General features: G+C 52.8%; 2 protein-coding genes across 3 annotated transcripts in view; one reads left to right on the forward strand and one right to left on the reverse strand.

Moving 5' to 3' along the window:
- The window catches only part of UBE2R2 (ubiquitin conjugating enzyme E2 R2), a 92395-nt gene extending 91537 nt beyond the window's left edge, over window positions 1-858 (reverse strand). The window contains exon 1 of the mRNA XM_032477562.1: window positions 205-858. Coding sequence (XP_032333453.1) covers window positions 205-381 — 177 coding nt within the window. The 5' untranslated portion in view covers window positions 382-858. The remainder of the gene's footprint in view (window positions 1-204) is intronic.
- Window positions 859-6224: 5366 nt separating this feature from the next.
- Window positions 6225-17729, forward strand: NOL6 (nucleolar protein 6). Of its 2 annotated transcripts, none has more exons than XM_006182710.3 (26): window positions 6225-6409; window positions 7497-7703; window positions 7789-7905; window positions 8989-9168; window positions 9497-9665; window positions 9899-10033; window positions 10121-10284; window positions 10375-10495; window positions 10694-10752; window positions 10849-10950; window positions 11154-11269; window positions 11447-11624; window positions 11776-11898; window positions 12072-12220; window positions 12365-12440; window positions 12661-12801; window positions 12945-13062; window positions 13144-13298; window positions 13401-13564; window positions 13973-14125; window positions 14361-14458; window positions 15234-15358; window positions 15481-15570; window positions 15967-16161; window positions 16278-16379; window positions 16534-17729. In XM_006182710.3, exons 1-26 carry the CDS (start codon window positions 6356-6358, stop codon window positions 16681-16683), a joined length of 3441 nt encoding a protein of 1146 aa, XP_006182772.1. In that variant the 5' UTR covers window positions 6225-6355; the 3' UTR covers window positions 16684-17729. The 2 variants fall into 2 exon arrangements, with proteins under 2 accessions (XP_006182772.1, XP_014413109.1); XM_014557623.2 differs by having other exon boundaries at window positions 6280-6477; window positions 16534-17728.
- The last annotated feature ends 6402 nt before the right edge of the window (window positions 17730-24131 follow it).

Raw genomic sequence — 24131 nt, forward strand, 5'->3', positions numbered from 1 at the left:
CAGTCTGGCCTCCCGCCCCCGCCCCCATGACAAAGAAAAGGCACTTGGTGAGCAAGCAAGGCCTTCCTGCCTCTACGGATGGGGGGAGGGGGCTGCGAGGTGAGGAGCCCCCTCCGCTCACCCGCGCTCACTCTGGGCCCCGAAAACAGCCGAAAGCTGCGGCCTCCGCCGGGGGAAGCCTGGTCTGAGAAGGGGTGGGGGTACCTTGAAGTAGCCGCCTTCGTAGAGGGTGTTAGGGGGTCCGAAGATGGCAACCTCCCAGTTGTAGAGGTCGGACTCATCCACCAGGGTGATCCGGAAGCCCTCCACCGGTTCCTCCTGCAGGGATTTCAGCTCGAGCATCAGGGCCTTCTGCGAACTGGTCATCTGCTGCTGGGCCATCGCGGCGGCGGCGGCGGCGGCGCCGGGCCGGGGCCCCAGTCCTCACGCACCGGCCGGGCCGGACCAGGCCCCTCCCCTCCGCTCGCCCTCGGCCGGGCCGCACCGGGCCTCTCTCTTCACACACTCGGACGGCCGGACCAGGCCCCAGACGGCCCGTGGGCCGGCCGGGTTCCTCCTCACACACGACGCGGGCCGGGCCAGGCCCTTCTCCTCACACTCGGGCCGGGTTGGGGGAGGGGTAGAGGGAGTTAGAGAAATTCGCTCCGGGTCCCGGGCCTCCCCCCCCCCGGAGGGGGCCTCAGCTTGGAGCGGGGGGGGGAGAGGAGGTGGAAGCGGAGGAAGGCGGCGGAGGGCCGGAGATGGTGAGGAGACGGGGCCAAGCCAGCCCGGGAGCGCCGCGCTCGCTCGCTTTCTCGTTCTCCTCACGGGCCGCCGGGGCCGAAGGGCGCGCGGGGCCGAAGGGCGGGGGGGAGCGCGGCACGCGGGGGTCTCGCGGCGGCGGCGGCTGCGCGGGAGGAGGGGCGACAGCGGAGGAGGAGGAGGAGAAGTGCGAGAGCGCCTCGCGCCGCGGGAGCGACGGAGCCGAGAAGAAGAAGGGAGGGAGAGAGGGAGGAGGGGCGCACGTCGGGAGGGAGGGCGGCTCTCGGCGGCGGGCGGCCCGACGCGCGTGCGCGCGCCCCTCCCTCCCCAGCCCTCCTCTCCCTCCTCCTCCTCCTCCCCCCACTTCCCCGCCTCCACTCCGCCGCCCCGCGCGGCGGCGGCGCTTTGTGACGCCGGCGCGTGTTCCCCGCCCTTAAAGGGCCAAGCGGCTTGAGGACTGAGGGTGGCCGCAGGGGATGCCCTTGGCCCCAAAATGACGGTTGTGCGGCTTGAGGCCGCGGTTGCAAAGGCGTGCCCTGGAAGGGACCTCTGGTCCTAGAACTGTCATCGCCCTCCTCCCCCTCTGTGTATCCACAGGCCTCCACAGCCATCCTTGGAAGAGCCCTGATCCTCTGCAGGCCTCCACCTCCCCCCATCCCGTGACACACAATCGCGGACCCGGCACTCAGTAGGTGCTTGATGAGGATGTGCTGAGAATGTGGGTCTTATAGGTGGGAACAAGCATCCCCACATCTCTTCTGCAGGTCTAGGCCTCACGCCATTGTGTCTTTGGAGAGCAACCCACTTCAGGGGTTGGGGGACAGTTTTCCATCCGAGAGATGAGGAACGCAGATAGGCCAGTTTCTACTTCCGTTCTTAACTGCAAAGAGGAACTTGTGGAAAATAAAGAAATAATAATACAGACTGAACCTGGGTTCCTGGCCCTTTTCTCTGATTTGGGGAAAGAGCTTTGGCTATCCCCCAGTTTACCATTTGTAAAATGATGTACTTGGTTGAACTTTGACCCCCTACAGATCTTTTCAGCTTGAAAGTCCCCCTAGAACTGGGAGACTTTTAAGATAATCATGACTGAAGTGAGATGCAGAAACGGTTTGCAATCTCTATGATTTAGAATGCCCCTTTCTCTTAGGAAGGCACATCCTGTGATAACTGCCAGAATGTTTCCTAGAAAAGCCAGGATACTGTGAGTTCCTTCCACACACACTTAGAATTTTGGTATCAGAAAGATTCTTCGTTCCAACACTGGCTCCACCGTTTACATTTTATTACCTCTTCCTTTTTCATAAGCTTCTGTAAAAGAAGGTTAATTATACCTAACATAAACAATTGTAAAGATTCAGTGAGATCATCTAGATACAAAGTTGAGCACAATGGCTGACATATAGTAAATGATCCATAAGCAAGAACTTTAAAGAAAGAAAAAAAATTTTAAGGTATTGCTGTATTCTGGTTACCACCACCTCCATTTTTTAATAGACTTTTTTAAACAACAGTTTTAGATTTATAGAATAATGCAGAGGATAGTACAGAGAATTCTCATATGCCTGGCACTCAATTTCCCCTATTAATATCTTGCATTGGTATACTACATTTATTACAATTAATGAGCCAATATTGATATATTATTATTAACCGAAGTCTGTACTTACATTTCCTTAGTTTTTGCCTAATGTCCCTTTTCTATTCCAGGATCCCATCCTAGACACCGTACTATATTCAGTTTTCATGTTTTGTTAGGGTCCTCTTGACTTTGACAGCTTCCCAGACTTGATGATCTTAAAAAGTTTTGATGAATACTAGTCAAGTATGTTGTAGAATGTCCCTCAATTAGAATTTGTGATGTTTTTCTCATGAGATTAAACTGGAGTTTAGGGGATTTGGGAGGAAGATTACAGAGGTAAAATGATATTTTTATCATGTCATATCAAGGGCACATAATATCAACATGACTTATCAGTGTTGATATTGACCTCAATCACTTGGCTGAGGTAGTGTGTCAGGTTTCTCAATCCTAAAGTTACTCTTTTTACTTCCTTTGCACAGTACTCTTTAGAAGGAAGTCACTATGCACAATCCACAACGAAAGAACCCCTTTTTTGTTGTTCTTTTTTTTCTCAGAGATGAAGCTTATTCTATTTTAAAGATTCATTCCCTAGCTCTCAATTCTATTCTCCAGGTCTTGAGACCAAATTCCACTGGAATTAGAGCATGTAGCATCTTAGTCAAAGCAGCCCCTCCTCCCCAAATGATGATGTATAACTAGTTCTGACTTCCCCTCCTCCACCACTCAATTCAGGGACAAGAAGATTGCTGACCTGGAAACATGGGAGATGATGTTGACACCTTTAATAGCAAGGCTGTGAATAGATAAATAGGCAGAAAGTTCATCTTCAAAGTATTTCACCCACATAAACTCGTCATAGCCCCACCATGACCCAGAAGATGGCTGATCCCTAGCCTAAGTCGCTGGAGCATACACCTGGCACCCAAACCGGAAGCTGCTCCCTGGACTCAAACCAACTCACAAACTCATACTAAATATTCACAATGGTCATGACCCTAAGGTGGGTGGCTAATAAACATAATTCTGTTAGGGAGGCTCACAGCCTAGTGTGTTAATGGGTTGTGTACTTATGACTCCATTCTCAGGGCAGAGGAACTCAGATTCCACAGAACTTGTCTCATGCCTTTTTATCTTAGCAGGTAAGACATTGTTTATCAGTAGATTGCAACTGTGTCTTATTCATCCTTGGATCCTCAGCAACTAGCACACTGTCTGACACATTATTGACACTAAGTAATTGTTCTCATGGGCTCACAGCCAAGGTCAGGAAGATAATCAGTAATAAGGACAATGACAACAAAAAAATCACAAATTGAATCCCACTCTCAACCCCAATGTCTAATAGGGTCTCTCAGACACATAATAGGTTCTCAAAATTATAAATTCCATGACAGCAGGTCTTGTTCACAACCATATACAAGCTACTATAGTGTTTGGCACATAGTGGGTATTCAAAACATATTTGTCAAAGAATAAATGACAGAAACAGCTTTCTGTAGCTTTTTCATAGTTTCATAATGACAGGTAGGGTGACAACTGATTGGTGCCCTCTGGTGGCAAAGAAAACACATTTACCCTCAGTCTCCATGGCATTACCTAGTACTCTCCAACCAGGGCTCTACTGAAGAATCTATTACCATTCTTCCAAAAAGAAAAGATGTGGAAATCTTGTTAAGATAAGTGAAAAGGAGGGGTATTTGTTTTATAAAGCTTAATTCTGACCTTATAGAGTAACTTTTTAAAAGGGGCCACAATTTTTGTTCATTCTGCATATGTTAACACATGTAGGTCTTGAATAGTGCTCTTAAGGAGCCACAATCTTCCTTTAACGACAACAGCTAACATTTGCTATGCATCAGCATGTGACAGACTCTTCACTTGCAGTAAATCCCATTTAATTTTCACTAAAGTCCTTGACATGGTCATTACTAGAGTACTTATTTTGTTGCGTATATTAAGGCTTAGAGAGGTTGAGAAAGTTACCCAAGGTCCCCCATCCAGTGAGTGAATGGCAGAACCTGAAGTTGATCCTTGGCCATCCTACTTTTTGTAACTGCTTTTAACCACCATGCTGTAATGTCCCTAGTTCCTAGTCTAAGGTGCCCAGAGCATTCCATACATACCATATCACCCCCAGTGCTATACTGCAACTATTTGTTTGCATTTTTCTCCCAGCCTCTGAGGTACTCTTAAGAAAGAGTCATTCATTCATTCAACAAATACTTATTGAGTACCTGCTATGGGAGAGGCCTTGTGCTAAATGCCAAGGATACAGTAGCCAATGAGACAGAAATCATTGGGCACTGCCCTCCTGGAGCTTACATTCTAGTGGCTGAGACAGAAACAGACAAAAACAAGTAATTAGTACACAAATAGTATCATTAGTTTTGGCGAATACTAACAAAGGTGATTAAATGGAGGGCCTAAGACTAAAACGGTTGGGGTGGATGTGATTTTAAATGGAGGCAAGGTCAGAAGAAACTGAGGTTACATATAAGTGAATAGAAGGACCAGCTTGTGAAATGTGAAGGCAAGAGCATTATTCATCATGTCTTATTTATCTTTATCCTTGACAGCACAGGGCTTGACACTTCTTAAGTGTCATCCAGTGTGGAATGAACAGTTAACTAATCTGTCTCACCCCTTTGGTCTTCCCCAGACTTCAATGGTAGTGCTGCCTCCTCTCAGTCAATTCAAATTCAAATCATGCTTCAAGATTTAGCACAAGCCTCATCTCCTCCGAAAACTTCCTTAACAATCAAAACAAAAAAAGACAAATGAACTTATTTACAAAACAGAAACAGACTCACAGACATAGAAAACAAACTTACAGTTACCAGGAGGGAAGGGGACGGAAAGGGATAAATTGGGAGTTTGAGATTTGCAGATACTGACTGGTCTGTATAAAATAAATAAACAAGTTTACACTTTATAGCACAGAGAACCATATCTTGTAGTAGCTTAAGGTGAAAAAGAATATGAAAACGAATATATGTATATTCATGTATGACTGAAGCATTGTGCTGTACACTAGAAGTTGACACAACATTGTAAACTGACTATACTTAAAAAAAAAGTGAAAAAAACAGAAAAAAGTAAAAAAAAAAAAAAAGGAGAAAGAAAATGCTACACTGTAAAGGATATTATTGGGATAATTGCCAAAATATGAATATGGGCTTTATATAATAGTATTGAATCAAGGTTAAATTTCCTGAATTTTATAATTGTATAATGATTATGTAAGAGATCATCCTTATTCCGAGGAGAGACATGCCAAAGTACTTAGGGATGTGTACAACAGATTCTTAAATGATTCTGCTAAATAATAAAACTTAAATACACAAAGACAAAACAAACTTGGCAAAACACTAAGTTATGACGGGTAGGGGAAGGGTATGTGGTCGTTCATCATCATCATCATATTATTATTATTTTCATCATATTATTATTGCAACGTTTCAGCAGATTTGGAAAATTTAATAAACTGGGTAAAAGCTATTACAATACAGTCATCTAGGCACAAGATGATGTGACTTGGACTAAACTTGGCAGTGAAGACAGAGAAGAGTGAATAAATTCAAGATATATTTTGGAGGTAGAACCCACGAGATTGGTCAATTGATGAGAAAAGGAGAGGAATCACTGGCGTAAATAAACAAACCCTCCCAAGAGGGCCCAAACTAGCTCCGCCCTTCCCCTTTCGACCCAAGCGGAGGAAGTGAGGAAAAGGAAGCGACAGCCAGCTTACCGGCAGGCTTCCGGTCTGGCGTCGCAAAGAGGCCGTAAATCGGAGCGCCTTCTTTGGCTCCTCCCCCATAACGGGCGGTCCTGAAGAGTGACAGAAACCAATGGCGAGCGACTTGTAGGGGATTTACCCAATGGCTCTAGAGCTGGGCGGAGTCCTATGCCACGAGGCACGCTGACACTAGTGCCGGCCTTTCTCCCGTGGCGTGGGCATTTCTGCCAACGTGGGAAGTTGCGCAGAGCAAGTAGACTTTAAACCCAAAGTGCGACAGCGAGACCGGAGGGATGGGGCCCGCACCTGCGGGAGCGCAGCATCGCGGAACTGCTGGGGAGCCGGAGGTGGGTGAGCCATCTCGGTGGAAGGAAGGCGCAACGTGCCGGAGATGGCAGAGCCTGACAGCTTGCCAGTAAGGAGCACGAGGGCGGTCCCTTCTGAAGGAGGCCTATTTCCCCCGATGCTTCTAGCCCGGGGGCGTTGAGACAGTCAGAGTTGCTAAGGGAGATGGAACTTGGCTGTATCTGGATAAAAGCAGTAAAACTTACTGAGCTTCTCTCTTCGTTAACTCTACACCTTGAAGCTGAAAAGACACAGCCCCTACCCCCACTCCCATCCCCACCGCGTGGCTTGGGTCTTTTCCCTTACCAGGTCCTCCTGACGTTGGGCGGGATCTTTTCCCCTCTTGTGTCTATTTCTTTGCTCCCCACAGGGTGGCGCTCCCAGAGCGCTCCAATAAGGCTCTCCCGGGTGTGGGACGGTGGAGGGGGGCAGGGCCCAGTGCTGTACGGGAGAAAATTTGGGATCTCAAAGACAAGGGTTGGAAGTCTGCTGACAGTATAGGCATGCCAGCTGTGGAACCTCGAGCTCACGTGTCCGTTTTCTGCTAGGATTATTGTGAGGCTTGGATGATTTACTGAGTATATCCTTCAGAACCAGTAGGCACTTTCCATCATTGAGCACTTAATGTGTACTGATACAGTCAGGGCTTCCTAGGGTGGTGTGTGTGCATGTGCTTGCGCGTGTGCGTAACCTGGCAAGGTCTGGTTAGAGCAAGAGTGGAAATGGCATTTGTGAAGTCCCAGGACTAACCCAGCAGCAGAGGAACCTCCTGGTACCTGGAAATACAAGAAGCTCAGGCATTGCTTCCAGCAGGGCCCAGTCAACTACCACACCTACCAACTCCAAGCAGAGTCCATGCTTGTGCCGTTAGGTAGATAGGGAGCCCTCACCTCAAGGAGTTTTAAGTCTAGAGCTCAGTAATGTTCTTTTAAGTAACAATTATTCTGGGTTTTACACAATCTGACTCCTATTCAAATGAGAGACCAGGAGCAAGTGAAGCCTTTACCCACATCCTATCATGGTAGCATGTCAGGCAATGGATGAGGGCTATCTGATCTCACACGGGCTTCTCCCTCTCACTGGCCACAGGTGATGGAGTCAGCTCTGGAAGGCACAGGCAAGGAGGGGAAGAAGGAATCCTCAAAGAAGCATACCATGGCTGGGTCTCCAGTGGAGGGCCTCCTGCAGCCTGTGAAACTCAGCCGGGCAGAACTGTACAAGGAACCGACCAATGAGGAGCTGAATCGCCTTCGCGAGACTGAGAGTCTGTTCCATTCCAGCCTGCTTCGTCTACAGGTACTGTTGGGTGGCTGGGTTTTGGGTCAGAAGGGTGGACCTGAGCCCCTGAGGCAGAAGTACTCTCCCCTGCCCCTTCTTACAGGTAGAGGAGCTACTAAAGGAAGTGAAGCTGTCAGAGAAGAAAAAGGAGCGGATTGATGCTTTCCTTAGGGAGGTCAACCAGAGGATCATGAGGGTGCCCTCAACCCCTGAGACAGAGGTAAGGCAGGTAGCGGGGGGAACCGGAAAGCCCAGAAGTCCTCAGGGTCCTTGCTATTCTCTGAAGTGGATGGGGTGCTAAGGAGCTCATTCTCACTGCCAGGGAGCTCAGCTGGGAGTGCAGTCAATCATGTATTCATTCATTCAGCAAATACTTATGTTCCTTGCAGTGGTTGTATTCTTAGGATACATCAGTGAACAAAGCAGCCTATGTTCTGGTGTTGGGCTTATGGGCATTAGATAAGGAACATGACAGACAGTGTTAGAAGGTGATAAGAACTATGGAAAAGGAAGAAGGGTAAGGTAAGGGGATTATGGGAGTATCAGGATGGGAGTGGTTTGCAACTTTAAGTAGGGTAGTTGAGGCAGGCCTTATTGAAGTGGCATTTGTATTAAGGAGTCAGCCATAGAGATCTAAGGGAGGAAGAGCATTCCAGGAACTGGAAACAGTAAACCTAAAGGCTCATCGGTAGGAGCAGGTCTGGTACATTCCTTGGAATGAATGAGGGGAAGATAGCAGGAGGTGAGTTCAGAAAGACAATGGAGGAAGGGGGCATATCATGCAGGGCCCTGTGCATCAAAACAAAGACTTCGGCAGCTGTTGTTCTGGGTAAGATGGGGAAGAACTTCAGGGTTGTTTTTGTTTTTTGTTTTGTTTTTTTGTAAATTGGTGATGTGATCTAACTTCAGTTTTAAAAAATTCATTCAGGCTGTTGTGTTAAAAGTAGAATGGGGGGAGCGGGGCAAATATTATACCAGGGAGACTAGTTAGGAACCTGTTACGGAGTGATCTGCTGAAAAATGGCTCAGACCAGGGGAGAGCAGTAGAGAAGTGGTTAGTGTCTGGATACATTTTGGAAGCGAAATAGGTGTTTTTAACAGAGATGAGTCAAGGTGATTTAAATGTTTTTGACTTCAGCAGCTAGTATGGAGTTGCCTGAATGGGGAAGACATATTTATAGGAAGATCAGGAGTTTGGTTTCAGACATTTTGACATTTTGAATTTGAAATATCTACTACACATCAAGGGGACATGTTCAGAAGGCAGTCAAATTAATATGTGTCACTGTCTCTATCCCCACAGCTGAGCAACCAGGCATGGCTCCCAGTAGGGGTTCGAGTCCCCCTCCACCAAGTGCCCTATACTGTGAAGGGCTGTTTCCGCTTCCTGCCTCCAGCCCAGGTCACTGTTGTGGGCAGTTATCTTCTGGGCACCTGCATCCGGCCGGACATTAATGTGGATGTGGCACTGACCATGCCCAGGGTGAGGTCCAGAGTTTGGGGAATGGAGGTCTGCCATTTCACCACCTACAAGTCCCCCAACCCCTCTTTTTCCCACCTACCACTTGCCAGGGGATTGGAATCAGGACAACCACTACAGTTGTCCTGAGGGAGATTAGATGTGCCTTCTGGAACTTTGCCTTCCACATCCAATGTGGTGTTGCTAACCTTGGCTTGGGCATTCTGGCCAGCAAAGGATGCCTGGGCTTCTAAGCTGTGCCTCTCACCTTGGCTTCATCTTGGCCCCCAAGCTCTCCAGCAATAAGCACTTAAGTGACTGGCCGTTTGTCTCTTCCCCTGACCCCCTCCAGGAGATCCTACAGGACAAGGATGGGCTGAACCAGCGCTACTTCCGTAAGCGTGCCCTCTACCTGGCCCACCTGGCTCACCACCTGGCCCAAGACCCACTCTTTGGCAGTGTTCGCTTTTCCTACACCAATGGCTGCCACCTGAAGCCCTCGCTGCTGCTGCGGCCGCATGGTAGGCGGCACACATGGGGTGGAAGGCACAGTATGGGGTGACGGATCTGGTGAGTGAGGCACACGTGCCTCAAGTCCACGGTGAGAGGCTTGTGCCTCAAATTTGAGAGGAAAGGTATAGGGACCTCAAGGTATAGGTGGGAGGCTATGGGGCCCTCAGATGGAGGGGATGGTGCAGGGACTCCTCTGGCTCCAGGGGGCTGCAGAATCTGAGCATCTCCTGTCTCCCCCCAGGGAAGGATGAGCACCTGGTCACTGTACGTCTGCACCCATGTCCTCCACCTGACTTCTTCCGCCCCTGCCGCCTGCTGCCATCTAAGAACAACGTGCGCTCTGCCTGGTACCGAGGGCAGAGTCCTTCAGGGGATGGTGAGCAGGCACTGGTATCAAGGTGGAGCTGGAGGGAAGGGTGTTGCAGGTGCTTCTCCTCTCATGACTTCCCCTTTCCTCCCACAGGTGGTCCAGAGCCCCCCACCCCCTACTATAATACATGGGTCCTGCAGGACACAGCCCTTGAGTCCCATGTGCAGCTGCTATCAACCGTGCTGGGCTCAGCCTCGGGGCTGAAGGATGGTGTGGCACTTTTGAAGGTCTGGCTGCGGCAGCGGGAACTGGACAAGGTGAGTTGGTTGGGAGTGGCCTAGTTTCCCTGGCTCTCCGAGTGGTGGGCTGGCTCTGAGCTCCAGCCTCTCCCTCCTTCTCTCCATCAGGGACTGGGAGGGTTCAGCGGGTTCCTTGTCTCCATGCTGGTTGCCTTCCTCGTGTCCACACGCAAGATCCACACCACCATGAGTGGCTACCAGGTCCTGAGAAGCATCCTGCAGTTTCTGGGTGAGGCAGCTGGAAAGGCCCAGGGTTCCACTCATCCCCATCAGGGATCATTTGGTTTCTTATCCTCAGTCAGATGAGCAAGCCGAATCCCAGAGGCAGGCAGTTGCAGCCACCTGTCCAGAGGGTGGGTGTCACGAGGGAGGGACCCTAGGGAGGGGGATACCTTCTGACACACCCATCTTCTCTGGTTCACTTCAGCCACCACAGACCTGACGGTCAATGGGATCAGTTTATGCTTCAGCTCAGATCCGTCCTTGGTGAGTAGGGCGGTGCTGAGTGGGCAGTACTGAGTCTGGGCAAGGAGGCCTAAGATAAGGACCCAGCCGTGACTGGCTTCTCTCTCCTGCTCCCAGCCAGCCCTGGCTGACTTCCACCAGGTCTTCCCTGTTGTCTTCCTGGACTCCTCAGGCCGTCTCAACCTCTGTGCTGATGTCACTGCCTCCACTTACCGCCAGGTACCAGTTGTCCCCCACTCCTGGGTTCCCCAGATGTCTCAGCCCAGACCCTGTCCCTTCTGCCAGCCCCAGAACACCAGAAACTCCTCTCCAGAGACCTTTGGTCGGGCATGTCTCTGGTTTTGAGCCCTTGGTTCATTGAGTGGAGGGGTGCAGTGCTGGTGGTCTCACATGGGAGTTCCCTCCTTACTCTGTGGCCCCAGGTGCAGCACGAGGCACAGCTGTCTATGGTGTTGCTGGACAGCAGAGCTGACGATGGGTTCCAGCTGCTGCTGATGACTCCCAAACCCATGATCCGGGCTTTTGACCACATACTGCAGTAAGTTTAGGGGTGGCAGGATATGTCAGTGAGTCCTGTTTTCCTGGGCTAGTGATGGGGTAGACATCCTCAGGCAGGTGCTCAGATCTTCCTTGTGGTGGTGGGAGTGATACTTGGGGCCAGCAGTACCTGATTCCCCCTCTTTGTTTCTCTCTGTCCCCTCCCCACCACCTCCAGTCTCCGTCCTCTGAGTCGCCTGCAGGCAGCATGTCATCGGCTGAAGCTGTGGCCAGAGTTGCAGGATCATGGCGGGGACTATGTCTCAGCTGCTTTGGGTCCGCTAACCACCCTCCTGGAGCAGGGTCTGGGGTCCCGGCTGCACCTGCTGGCCCATTCTCGGCCCCCAGTCTCAGAGGTGAGGTGTGTGGGTTGGGGAGTTTGTGGGTCTGAGGAGGTTAGACCCAGGGTCCTGGGGCATACAGAAGACACCATCCCTCTGGCTAGAAGGAGTTTCCAGACCAAGTTGGGGGATTGGGGGTTGAGCTCAGCTTTTCTACACCCTACAGTGGGACATCAGCCAGGATCCACCAAGGCACAGAGACTCTGGGGTCCTGACCCTGGGATTGCTTCTCCGGCCTGAAGGGCTGACCAGTGTTCTTGAGCTGGGTCCAGAGGCCGACCAGCCTGAGGTGAGGAGCTCTGGGGTCTCAGGGAGGAATTGGCCCTGTTCTGGGAAGCCAAGTACGTGCACTGGAAGGAGCAGGGTGGATTGTCCTCATGCCACCTGGATTCAGGCTGTTGGGAGATTTCTGATGGAGCTCTTCTTTGTTGTTTTCTCCCACTACCCCTTTCCTCTCCCCAGGCTGCTGACTTCCGCCAGTTCTGGGGATCTCGCTCCGAGCTTCGGCGTTTCCAGGATGGAGCCATTCGGGAAGCTGTGGTCTGGGAGGCAGCCTCTATGGCCCAGAAACGCCTTATCCCCCACCAGGTGGTCACTCACCTCTTGGCACTGTGAGTTTTAGCATCTGAATGCTGGAAGGCAACTGTGGGCTGGAGAGCCTTTTGAGAGGGTCTGGTCCAAGCTTTTGGGATAAGCAGCTTACAACAGCGGCTCACTCCATGGCCCCCAATGTCTACACTGTGCACCTTTTTCAGCCATGCTGACATCCCAGATACCTGTATCCACTATACGGGGGGCCTCCTGGACACACTGATCCAAGGCCTGAAAGAGGTGAGGGCCCTGGTTCAGGGCTGGGGTCAAGGCTAGGGGATCTATGTGGCTGGATTGGGTGGGGAGTTGGGTGAACACTTGCCACTTCAGCCAGGCTGTGATTCCGCGAGTGTCCAGCAGGGGGCCCTCTGGCTCTGCAGCAGCCTGAGCCAGGGTTGTATCCCAGGCAGTGGGGCGGTTCTGTACCCACCTGCCTTCTTGACTATCTTTTCCCTCTCAGACTTCCAGCACAGGTGAGGAGGCTCTGGCAGCTGCAGTGCGTTGCTATGATGACCTTAGCCGCCTGCTGTGGGGACTGGAAGGTCTCCCGCTGACTGTGTCTGCCGTGCAGGGAGCTCACCCAGTGCTGCGCTACACTGAGGTGAGGTGCAAGGGGCAGGGAGCCCTTTCTGCTTGGTGATACCTACCTCTGCTCCACTCACCCAGTGTTCTCCCTTCCAACTTCCTGATTTGGGGCACTTCCTCCCAGTCCCAGGCCTCTCCCTCAGCCCCCTTCTTCCACAGGTGTTCCCACCAACCCCAGTCCGGCCAGCCTACTCCTTCTATGAGCACCTGCAAGAGCGGGCCTCGCTGTTGCCCCGGCCTGACAAGCCCTGTCCGGCCTATGTGGAGCCCATGACTGGTGAGGGGGCTCCTGCGAGGGGGTGAGAGGGACCGTTCTCACCCCAGGCTGCAGTCTGAGACCTCTCACTCTTCTCCACAGTGGTTTGTCACCTGGAGGGCAGTGGTCAGTGGCCACAGGATGCTGAGGCCATACGGAGAGTCCGTGCTGCCTTCCAGCTGCGCCTGGCAGAGCTGCTGACGCAACAGCATGGGGTGCAGTGCCAGGCCACGGCCACGCACACCGATGTCCTCAAGGTTAGGCTGCTGCAGGGCTGGGATACCCGGGGAGGGAGGGTATGGGATGTCAGGGGGCTCCAAGCTGACACGTACCTCCTGTCTCGTATCCTCTTCCAACAGGATGGGTTTGTGTTCCGGATTCGTGTGGCCTATCAGCGGGAGCCCCAGATCCTGAGGGAGACGCGGAGCCCAGAGGGGATGATCTCACTGAGGGACACCCCCGCCTCTCTCCGCCTTGAGAGGGACACGAGGCAGTTGCCCCTGCTCACCAGCGCCTTGCATGGGTATGGGCACCCCCACAGGCTCCTATGTCTGAAGACCCTTTCTTGGTGCCATTCTGCCCTCCTGGCCGTCTGTCTCTCTGGGAGGCCAGTTAGAGATAGGAGTTCTGGAGTCAGAGAAGTTCTAGAATCCTAGCCCTGCCACTTCTCTGGCTCTGTCCCTTGGGCAGGATCTGGTCTGAATCTATTTTTCTCATCTGTAAAGTGGGAATCAGGCTAGGACCAACCTCTTGGGGTATTAGTTAGGGAGATGTAAGATTATACATGTGATGCATCAGCACAGAGGCCAAGGTTGGGTAACAGTTGAATAAACAGCAGCAGTGGGGCTGAAAGTAGTAGTAGCAGAACCACCGCTGAAAGGGTAGTGCTGAGTGTCTGAGTCTCATTGCCACTGCCCTCCTCTCCCCACAGACTCCAGCAGCAGCACCCAGCCTTCTCGGGTGTGGCTCGGCTGGCCAAACGGTGGGTGCGTGCCCAGCTTCTGGGAGAGAAGCTCACCGATGAGAGTCTGGACCTGGTGGCTGCTGCCCTTTTCCTGCACCCTGAGCCTTTCACCCCTCCCAGGTGATTCCTTCCACCCTTTCCCTAGCCAGAAATTTCCCCCTGGGGCCAGCTTTCATCCTTCACACTGCACCTTCAGTCCACATGGGAGAGGTGGCTGAACCAAAGGGACAGACAGGGATCTGAGACCTAGCCACCCCGCCGCAAACCACACCAAGGGGTCTAGGCTCCTTAGACCATGGGGAGCCTGGGGATGTGTGGCTGGGTCCCAGACACTTTGCTCACTCCTTCCTCTCAGCTCCCCACAGGTGGGCTTCCTTCGGTTCCTTTTCCTGGTATCGACCTTTGATTGGAAGAACAACCCCCTTATTGTCAACCTCAACAATGAGCTCACTGGTAAGTCGTAGGATGGAGGTCAGACTACTGGAACAACTACCCTTTGTGGATTGCAGAGTAGGGCAGGCAAGGGTTTTCCCTGTCAGTCTGTTAGGTTTTTCTCTCTGCCTCTCTGATCCCATGTATCTCCTCCTGACCCTGACTGCCTGGGGGCTGGGAATTGTTAAGGAGGAAGAGGACCAGCCTTTAGGGAGCTCTGAGACCAGAGATGTGGTTTGCCCACGTGATGATCAGAAACAGAGTGGACTGGGGGTGTTAAGCAGGCTACCTGGGGGTCTCTGAAGGGAAGAGGATGGTGGAATAGGACTCTGAACACCAGGTGAGAAGTCATATGGTGGAAGCAGGGAACCGTTCAGGTTAGAATAGATGCCTAGACCTCTTAGGGGGTAGGAGTGATCATGTCTGGTGGTAACATGAGGAGCTCCTGGTGCCAGCAGAGAGGAGGGTATCAGCTTTCTAATTCCCCAGGTGTGTGGGAGCCCAGGGTAGGAGGGGGCCAGGGGCAGGCCTCAGCTTGTGCAGGCCCGGAAACCAGACTGGAGTGCCTGGCAGTGGAAAATTCTGTCTCTGGGCTGAGGCTGAGAGTTTAATGCCCTGCCCAATTGAGGTAGATGCAGGGTCCTTTTCATCACTTTTTCCACTTCCGGGAAGGGTTTTGGGTTTTGGAAAATCCCTGGGATGGGCCACTGCCGAGTGTATAGTAGGAGGACCTGGGGCAGTGGAGGGTGTCTGGGTGAGAGGGGCAGGCTGACCCAGGACCCCCTCTTATCCACAGTGGAAGAGCTGGTGGAGATCCGCAGTGTCTTCCTGGCAACTCGGACACAACTCCCCGTCATGGTTATCATTACCCCGCAGGATCGCAAAAGCTCTATATGGACACAGGATGGACCCTCGCCCCAGGTTTAACCTCATTCCTGCTCCCAAATGTGTGGCCTTCTCCCTCAAGGAAAAAGGCGGCTCAGCTTGAGCTAAGAGAGACCTGTGGTCAAGCCTGACCTACCTGATGTGTGTGTACCCCTCAGATCTTACAACAGCTTGTGATCCTGGCAGCTGAGGCCTTGCCTGTCCTAGAGAAGCAGCTAATGGACCCCCGGGGGCCTGGAGATATCAGGGTAAGCCCCTGACTCCAGGAGTTCCAGGGATTCTGCCTTTGAACTGTGGAAGTCCAGAGCTCTAGGGGCCCTCACAGAATGCTCAGCCCCTTGTTTGGTGAGACTGATTTGGAGAAGGTATTGCAGCTGCCCACAGTGCCTGGCAGTGGTGGAGCCTGGAGGAGAGCCAGGGTCCTGGCCCCGTTCAGGCCTGGTGCACTAGCCTGCCTTCCTCTTGCTGGACCCAGGCTGGCACCAGCTGGGTCTGGGTGTTCCCACCTTCCAGTGAGCATTTGGAGCCATAATGGGAGTGGGTGTCAGACAAAAAGGAAGGAGGGAACCGAGGTGGGCATGGGGAGGGGTTTTGTGGTCCAGCTCCCAAGTTGGCACTGCTGAGCCCTCCCTACCCTTCTTCAGACAGTGTTCCGGCCACCCTTGGACATGTATGATGTGCTGATCCGCCTGTCTCCCCGCCACATCCCCCGGCACCGCCAGGCTGTGGACTCACCAGCTGCCTCCTTCTGCCGTGGGCTGCTCAGTGAGCCGGGCCCCTCATCCCTGATGCCTGTCCTGGGCTACGATCCTCCTCAGCTCTATCTGGCACAGCTCAGGGTAGGTCCTCAAGGGCTGATGGACCATGGAGTGGGGACTTCCAGGTGGAGCTGGGGCCATGGAAGTGGCTCTAAGGTGCCCACCTGTCATCTTGTCTCTGTCCTGCCCTTTCCTAGGAGGCTTTTGGGGACCTGGCCCTTTTCTTCTATGACCAACATGGTGGAGAGGTGATCGGTGTCCTCTGGAAGCCCACCAGCTTCCAGCCCCAGCCCTTAAAGGTGTGCTGGCTGATAATGATTGTCCGTTCCTGAGCGTGTACATTTGTTCCACGTGGGCATGTGTGTCTGTGTGTCAGGTGTGAAGCGTGTGTGTCTTGGTGTCTCTGGGTGTGCCTCTGTGACACCTCACTCCACATTTCTCTGATTCCCCCAGGCCTCCAACACAAAGGGGCGCATGGTGGTGTCTCGAGGTGGGGAGCTGGTGATGGTGCCCAATGTAGAAGCCATCCTGGAGGACTTTGCTATCCTGGGCGATGGCCTGGTGCAGGCTGTGGAGGCCCGAAGTGAGAGGTGGACAGTGTGATTGCCAGCTCAGGAGCAAGCTGTAGGTGGATGACAGGACTTCAGACCTCTGCAGCAAGATGTCAATGGTGTGAGCACCCTCACTGCAAATGGACCCTCACACGTGCTGGCCTGAACACACTGAATTGTCCTCAATAATGCCCTGTCCCAATTTTCTGTCGGATGCCCCAGCACTGGGCAGGGGCCATGGTGCCTTGTGGGGTCCTCTGGGCCTGACTGTCTGAATGCCCAGAAGAGGAGTGGGAGCCAGCTCAGAGGGAACTGAACGAACCCAGGAGATCCATCTGCTTGCCAGCCTGGCCTGGGCCTTTTTTTTTTTTTTTTTTTTTTTCCTAGGCTGCTCCAGAAGCCCAGAGAAGAGGCTATGTGCCCAGGGCTGTGGTTCTGTGCCCTCTCCTTTGCCAGAATGTGTGCCTAGACCTCAGTATGCTCTTTGGTGCAGAGTCAGGCCTTTAAATGGGGCCCAGAGAAGGTGTGGCACTGCCTGAGGGTCACAGAGCACCAGCACTGAGCAATGAAGAGGGGGGGCTGCGTGGGATGAATAGTCCACATTGAAGGGGCACAATGCCCTCCTGTGTTGGTCCTGCTGGTCCTGGTCCTGGATGGTGACATGGGAAAGCACAGAGGACAGGAAGGGAAGGGGTGAGGGGAACTGGTGGTCCCCCATCCAGGAGAGATGCAGAAAGCACTGAGTGCTGCCCTGGCCTCTGTGTCCGAGCCTCTTGGGCTCTGTGCCCCCGCAGTGGGGGTGTAGGGACCCAAGCCCTGCTCTCCAGGAACTCCCAGTGCCCTGGGGGAGGGGATGCTGCCTCCTTTCAGCCGGGTCCACACCCCTCTTCCGGCTGCCTCTCCCTAATCCTGGCTGTTTTTCCAGAGTCAGCTCAAACAGTGCCTCCTCCTTAAACCCTTCCCTGGCCCCCAGCCTAGGGTGCTCTTTCTCTCTGAAACATGAGAGCCTGTTCAGTTTCCTCTGCATCACGTACATTGGTGTCAACTCTCCTGTTGTCTTAAACTCTGATTTAAATTAAACAACTTTGTTTCCCCATGTTCTTGGCTTGTCTTCCTTTTCCACATGGTTTTGACCTTGTCTCCAAAATGTAAGCTCTTTGGGGGCCGGGACCATGTTTGAACATAGATTTCTTGGCATCTTTGTGGCACCCGTATAGTGCTCTGCTCAAGTAGGATACAGGTGTGTGCAGAAGAGGCATGTGCAGATGGAGGGCAGGGAAGGACACCAGAAGACATCAAGGAAAAGAGAATCATAATTTGTGATCGCTGCCTAGAATGAGTAGGGTGATGGTGAAAGACAGGCCTGAGAGTTAATAAAAAGTAGACGTTTATTGAGTGCCTGCCTAATAAGCCTTGGGCACCCTTTGTTATTTTACATATCTTACGTATTGAAATGGATCATACAATCCTACCAGCCCTATGAAGCACCTGCTTATCCTCATGATCCTCATTTTAACAGGTTCAGTGCCAGCAGTGGGCCAGTTTGTAGAGGGCAACGGCTTCATCCTGAAGATGCTTGGCCATACAATGGGGCTCTGGTCTCCAATTTTGTCCCAATTCTGTTACTCTTTGTGAACCTATGCCAGTCTCTGTCACTGTCATGGGTCAGCTTGGCCTGGGGTTGAAATTAGCATAGCAAATTGGCTGTGTGAACTGAGGTCTGCATCCATCTCTACCTGTGCTGTTCATTCATGACCTCCAGACCTCAGTGTGCCAGGGTGTATTTTCACTGAAAGAGAGGCAGCCCCAGGCCTCACTGAGCTCTGCAGTCTGTGGCTGTCCCTGGCTTCTCAGCCTCCCCTTTCCTTGGTCCCTCACACAACTTGTCCACAGTCCCTCCGTGGGCAGGGGATGCTGGCTAGTTTCATCCCCAGGCCCATCCCTTCCTTCACAAACCCAGAGCAGGGCAGAGGTGGAATCTGCTCCTAGGCAAGTCGGTGGCTCCAAGAAGTGCAGACCCCAGTCCCAATCAGAAGAATGAGCCTTGGCCCTGGTACCTCCTCATGTGATCCTAGGCAAGTCACTTCCCCTTTCTGGGCTCAGCCTCCCCATCTGTAAAATGAGCCAGATAATGGTTTTGTCAAGTGTGGCAAGGGAAGGGGGTAGATCACTCAGAAACCCAAGGAGCTGCACCATACCTTCTGTGCTCCCTTCAGGTTGGGGAGTTGGGGGAGCAGGAAGCCCACGCTCCAATTTCAATGCCTGCTCCAACCTGTTGTCCTTGGGATTTTCTCTGGGAAGTAGGTGAGGAGGCTGGTGTGGTCTAACGTGACTTTGGGGGATGGGGGGGTGGCATGAGGAGCTAGAACCTCAGGGGAAGGGAAGAAGAACAGCTTAGAAGGAACTCGTGCGGGAGCAAGGGTGTTCAGGGGGATGTGGGTGACACAGTCCATGGGTGCGTCTGCCCCTGTGGGCCTCTACATTTAACTTTGCAGGTGGACGCAGATGGGTGTGTCTGCATCTGTTGTATGCTGTGATTTGTGCGCTGCGGGGTTGGGAGAGTGCGTGTGCCTATCAGTATACTCTAGTCTGTGTGTGCAGGTTTTTGCCTCCAGCTCCGGGTTGCTGTAAGAGGCAAAATCTGCTCTGTTTTTAAAGAGCAAGTCAGGAGAAAAAGCTGTCAGGAGGCAGGAACTCTGGATTCCTTCCTGTAACTTTATTTTTTGTTTTTTTTGTATTTTCCTGTAACTTCAAATGGCTTTAAATAAAGCCTTCCCCTTCTTGGGGTTTCAGTTTCCCCAGTTCTTTCAGCCTTTCTAAGCTTCTCTACATAGTTACACTTAGTGAATTCTCAAAGGGAACTGGACCACCCTTCTGGCTGTGGTATCTGACAGCCTCCTCTAAAGTGGAATCCTTTTAGCTGAAGGCCCTATTTTCCTCTGCCCAGCTCCTTCCTTTAGAGAAAAAGCCTAGGGGTCCTTGCAGCAGATTACAGTCAATGAAGTTCAGAGAGTTGACCAGTCCCTGACCTATTAAATCAGATTTGGGCTAGTCTGAGCCCCTCCCACAATTTCCCCCCCAATAAATATGCATCTAACCTCCCCCCAACATCCAGTACTTGCTTTGTGAGTCACAGGTTAATCCAGATAAGTGATAAAGGGGAGGGGAAGCCTGAGGCACGTGAATCACTCCTACCCTCCCAGGAAAGGCCAGCCTGCCCATCCCTCTGCTGCAGAGAGAAGGAGGCTCCAGGGAACTAAGGGGGACCAGGGTGTTCCAAACCCAGAGGGAGACTCACTTTCCTCTCCCACTTCAGTTTCTGGAAGAGGGATGGATGGAGAGGATAATTTTTCTGGTTTGCAAGAGACCCAGAGAGGTGTAGGAACTTGTCCAGGGTCACACAGGGAGTTACAGAGAATCTATGCAACTGGGCTCCAGCAAGGCTGCTGAGCCTGGGCTTACCTGGGGCCAAGAGGGTCAGGTGAGGAGGAATTAAAGAGTGGGGAGGCCGCAGCTCTGGATGTCTCCAATGAGGCAGGGAGGAGTGAAAAGCTGGGCCGCCTCCCCTGTCTGGGCTGCCTGCCAGCCTTGCCCCTCTCCTGACCCAGGCAGCTGAATGAAGCTGTCATTAGCCAGAGGAGCAGGATCAAGGGTAGGGGTAGGGGTGGGAGCAGGAGCACTCTGGTACACCTCAGCTCAAGCTTAAATCTCTGTTCCCCTGGCCGGGAGCTCTCTCTATTCTCTCAGGCTAGAAACCTCCACAGGACAGAGCTGGGGCCTCCTAGAGACTGACAAGGTCAAGGTTAGACCATGACTGAGGGGGTGAGGGGGCACTGAGATCCAGCCCCTGTTCCACTTGATCACCAAATGGTCTGGATGAAAATGAGAGTAGGTGTTCCATCGTGGCCTTTCCCCAGTCTCCCTCTACAACACCCCCACCCCTATCTCCCAACCAATGGGGTCTCCTTAGAGCCCAGTTCCCACTAACCTAAGGTCTAAAAAAGCAGGAAGTCATTTCTGAAGTCTGACCGCAGAATCTTCTGCTGCATCCTGTCCCCTCCTCTGGAGCAGTCCCCTGTGACTCCTCACCCTTATGGCCGGCAGCTGGTGGCTCCCCTATAATTAGTACCCAGACTGGGCTGGGATGAGGGGAAAGGATACTGGGCTCAAACACACCCATCACCTTTCTGGAACACCAGATGCAGAGGCTTCCACGGCCTGTCCCCCCCACCCCCTCTTCAGACCACAGGCCTCTCAGAGAGCAGTTGTTCTGGGCCCCACCTCAGGTTCAGCTTCCTGTCTACTCAGTTCTGCCTGCCTCCAACTTCAGCATCTTGCCTACCTGCCCTGCCCACTCTGCCTCCTAAATCCCACTCCAAACCCTCTCATCATGTACAGGTCACTTTGTCTCCAGATTGTTCAATAGATCCCCATCTTCTATCTCTAGCTTTTTAAACACTGGACCCAGACCCACAGCCAAACCCAGACAGGGACACTTACAGATATGCGCATAGACCCCCTGGTCACCCGCATGTACACACAAAACTCTATGGTTACACATATACGTACAGCCAAGAACACACATGGAAGCACATGGATATTCACATAGCTTCTGGAAAGAAACTTTCCTTCTATGCTGACTGTGTATACAGTTTTCAAAGCCTGAAATATTGGTAATCTTGTCTGATTCTTACAGAGGCCCTGGGGGAGGGAGGGGGTTGGGGGGACTCCACCTGAAACCTCCAGGTGACTGATGAAGAAACTGAAACTGAGTGGTGGGGGAAGAGAGCTGGCTAAGCCGCCTGACAGGCCAGTGGCCAAGCCAGGCTTGGAGCTGAGATTCTGGGTCTGCAAGAGGGCTCTGCCCCCATAGCCTAGCCCCTGTGACTCTGCGCCCTTCCTCAGCATGGGGTCTGGGCCTCCATCCCCTCTCTCTGCCTCTTCTCTATGATCCTCTGTTGTCTTCAAAGGATGCCAAGGGCCGCTCAGGGGCACCAGAAGGTGAACCCAGAGCCCCCAGGATATGGGTCAAAAGGTAGATTTTCTCAAATTCCAGCTGGACATCTGGCCGGAGATGCCGGAGGGGACAGTTTGTGTTCACGGGCTCTCTGCCATCTCATCTGTCTGGAGACAGGGGGTGACTGTTGGTGCAGTAGGAGGAGCTGCTTGCCGGCCCCTCAGTTTGGGGACGTTTATAACAGGGTGATTCATCTCTGCTCTCCACTCCCTGTTCCAGTCCAGAGGCAGCCCCCAACTCTTGAGGCCCAGAAGCAGAAGTAGAGTCCAGCAGTGACCTAAGAGTGGGACACACTCTAGACAGGGCGCTCAAGTGTGGAAGGACCTGTGGCTCCCTGGCCTCTCTGCCCCCTTCACCTCTACTCCCCATCCCCACGGGGTCGGAATCCAGCTCAACACTTAGTGGCCGAGTGAGACCCTAGCAGGTGACTTCTCTCGAAATGACGGTTTTGTCATCTGTGACGGGGGAAAATACACGCACTTCAAGGGGTTGCTTTGCAAGCAGGAGAAGCACTTTCTTAACTTGAAAATGTCTGTATGTCTCTTTTGGTCTACTCCTTCCCCATCCCACTCTAATGGTCCAGAAGAGGTTAGGGGTTTGAGGACTGTAGTATGATTTGTTTTCTATGTCTACACTCTTCTCCACCCCACTTGCTGACAGCAAGGCCCATGTCTCCTTCTTTGCTGGTTTGAGCTGTTCCCGTTCAGGCAAAGAGTCTGGGGGGCAGGAAATGAAGGGTGTGCCACCCCCACCCCTTACGGGGCCCCAGCCAGCCCCCCTGGTCCAACAGGCTGGGACTTGTGTCTTCAGCCCTTCCCTTGCCTGGGAACCCACTCCCCCAGCTCTGACCTCAAGGAGTCACGGCGTACCACTGGGTGGATGGGCTGTCAGGGCCCCTTCCCGGGCTCAGCCCTCCCGCCCTCAGCCCTCCCGCCCAGGTGAGACACAGAGCTTGCTCAAGGTGCCTTGGGAGGAGGTGGGGCATCCTCACCTGCCTCCTTCAGGAGCTCCCAGCCTGCACTCAGCCCTGACTTTCCTTCCCAAGGCACAGGAGGAAGCCCAGAGGGCCCTGGGTAAGCTGTGTGACTCAGGGTCAGAGCCTGCCTCACCAAGCTCAGGCTCTTCCGGTGAAGCCCAGCTTCCTTCTGACGTTTGCTCTAGGGGGCGCCATTCACATTGACTACAAAGAGAATGAGCCCCTACCCCACCCCACTGCCAGCATCTAGTTGTGAGATGAGGTCGTGCTTCTGTCCCCCAAAATCAGGCCGGCCTGGTGCTTCTGAACAAGCAAGAGGGGCCCTGACCCCTCTTAATCCCAGATGACCCCAGAAGGGCTGACAGGAACAAGGGACCCTTGGAAGGCACTGCATTCTTCCCCCTCCTCCAGGCAAGGTCCTCTCAGGCCCACTAAGAAGCATGAGCCCTACCCACACCTTCTCATCTCCAACCCTAACCCATCCCAATGTGCATGGTGTGTACACGTACGAACGTGTGTGTATACACTAGTTACAGACAGGAATGAGTTTGGTGGGAGTACATGGGATCATGGTCCTGAAGACTGGGCCTTGATTTGGGGCCAGGGGTTATTAGGAACCAGCTGTTGTTCCACTTACCAAGCCTGGGCCTTGGGATGGCGTTGCCTCCACTGTGGGGGGCCAGGTCACCAAGTTGCTCTAGCCCTGGGATTATAGGTATATAGTGTATACACAAGTGCACACGTGTGTGAGTACGTGTAGGTGCACATGTGAAAAGAAATGCTACTTAGTATGAACTAGATACACGAATTCATGGTTGTGTGTGTGACCTATTCCCTCTGGGTGCAGCACACGTGAGCACCTATGTGAACTGAGTGCAAACACATATATACAGGGAGGGCCTTGTGTGTGCCTGATGATGGCAGAGCTGCCCATTTTTCTCCCCTGCTCTGGTTCCCAGGCCAGGCTTGGCTGCTGGCAGGCTGAGGATCAGGCAGGGTGAGGGTGAGGTGCTGTGGGCTGGGGTTCCCCACTTTCTTTCAATGTTGAAGAGCCCCTTCTGCCAGCTCCTGCCCCGTGCTGCCTCTGCAGCCCCATCTGAGGCAGTTGAGGGGCTGAGAAGCGTACCAGGGTGTGGGAAGGAGAGAGGGCAGCATGGCAGGGGGTGTTTCCCCCTTCCCACAATCTGGGCTCTGGCACTGGCAGTCTAGGGTTCTGTCTTGAGTCAGATGAGCAGTGGGGCCGCTGGCAGGCACTTGGTGATGGCTTCCTGATTCACCATGGGGCCTCCCAGCCCTTGGGGGCCCAGGGGGTGGGGTGCTTCTCCATGGGCCAAGGATCATGGGAGACCTTGTGTGTGTGGGGTTACATAAATGTATGAGCAGGGGAGGGTATAGCTCAGTGGTAGAGCACATGCTTAGCTTGCACGAGGTCCTGGGTTCAGTCCCTAGTACCTCCATTAAAATAAATAAATTAATTATTACCCCCAGCCCAAAACAAATAAATGTG

This window comes from Camelus ferus, chromosome 4, assembly GCF_009834535.1.
Source record: "Camelus ferus isolate YT-003-E chromosome 4, BCGSAC_Cfer_1.0, whole genome shotgun sequence".
Classification (NCBI taxonomy): domain Eukaryota; kingdom Metazoa; phylum Chordata; class Mammalia; order Artiodactyla; family Camelidae; genus Camelus; species Camelus ferus.

Bases quoted from the DNA above. Each gene is read 5' to 3' on its own strand.
- NOL6 (XM_006182710.3), top strand. From the start codon at position 6,356: ATGGGGCCCGCACCTGCGGGAGCGCAGCATCGCGGAACTGCTGGGGAG. The intron at 6,410-7,496 runs GTGGGTGAGCCA...CACTGGCCACAG, and splicing joins GAACTGCTGGGGAGCCGGAG to GTGATGGAGTCAGCTCTGGA. The intron at 15,571-15,966 runs GTAAGCCCCTGA...ACCCTTCTTCAG, and splicing joins GGGGGCCTGGAGATATCAGG to ACAGTGTTCCGGCCACCCTT.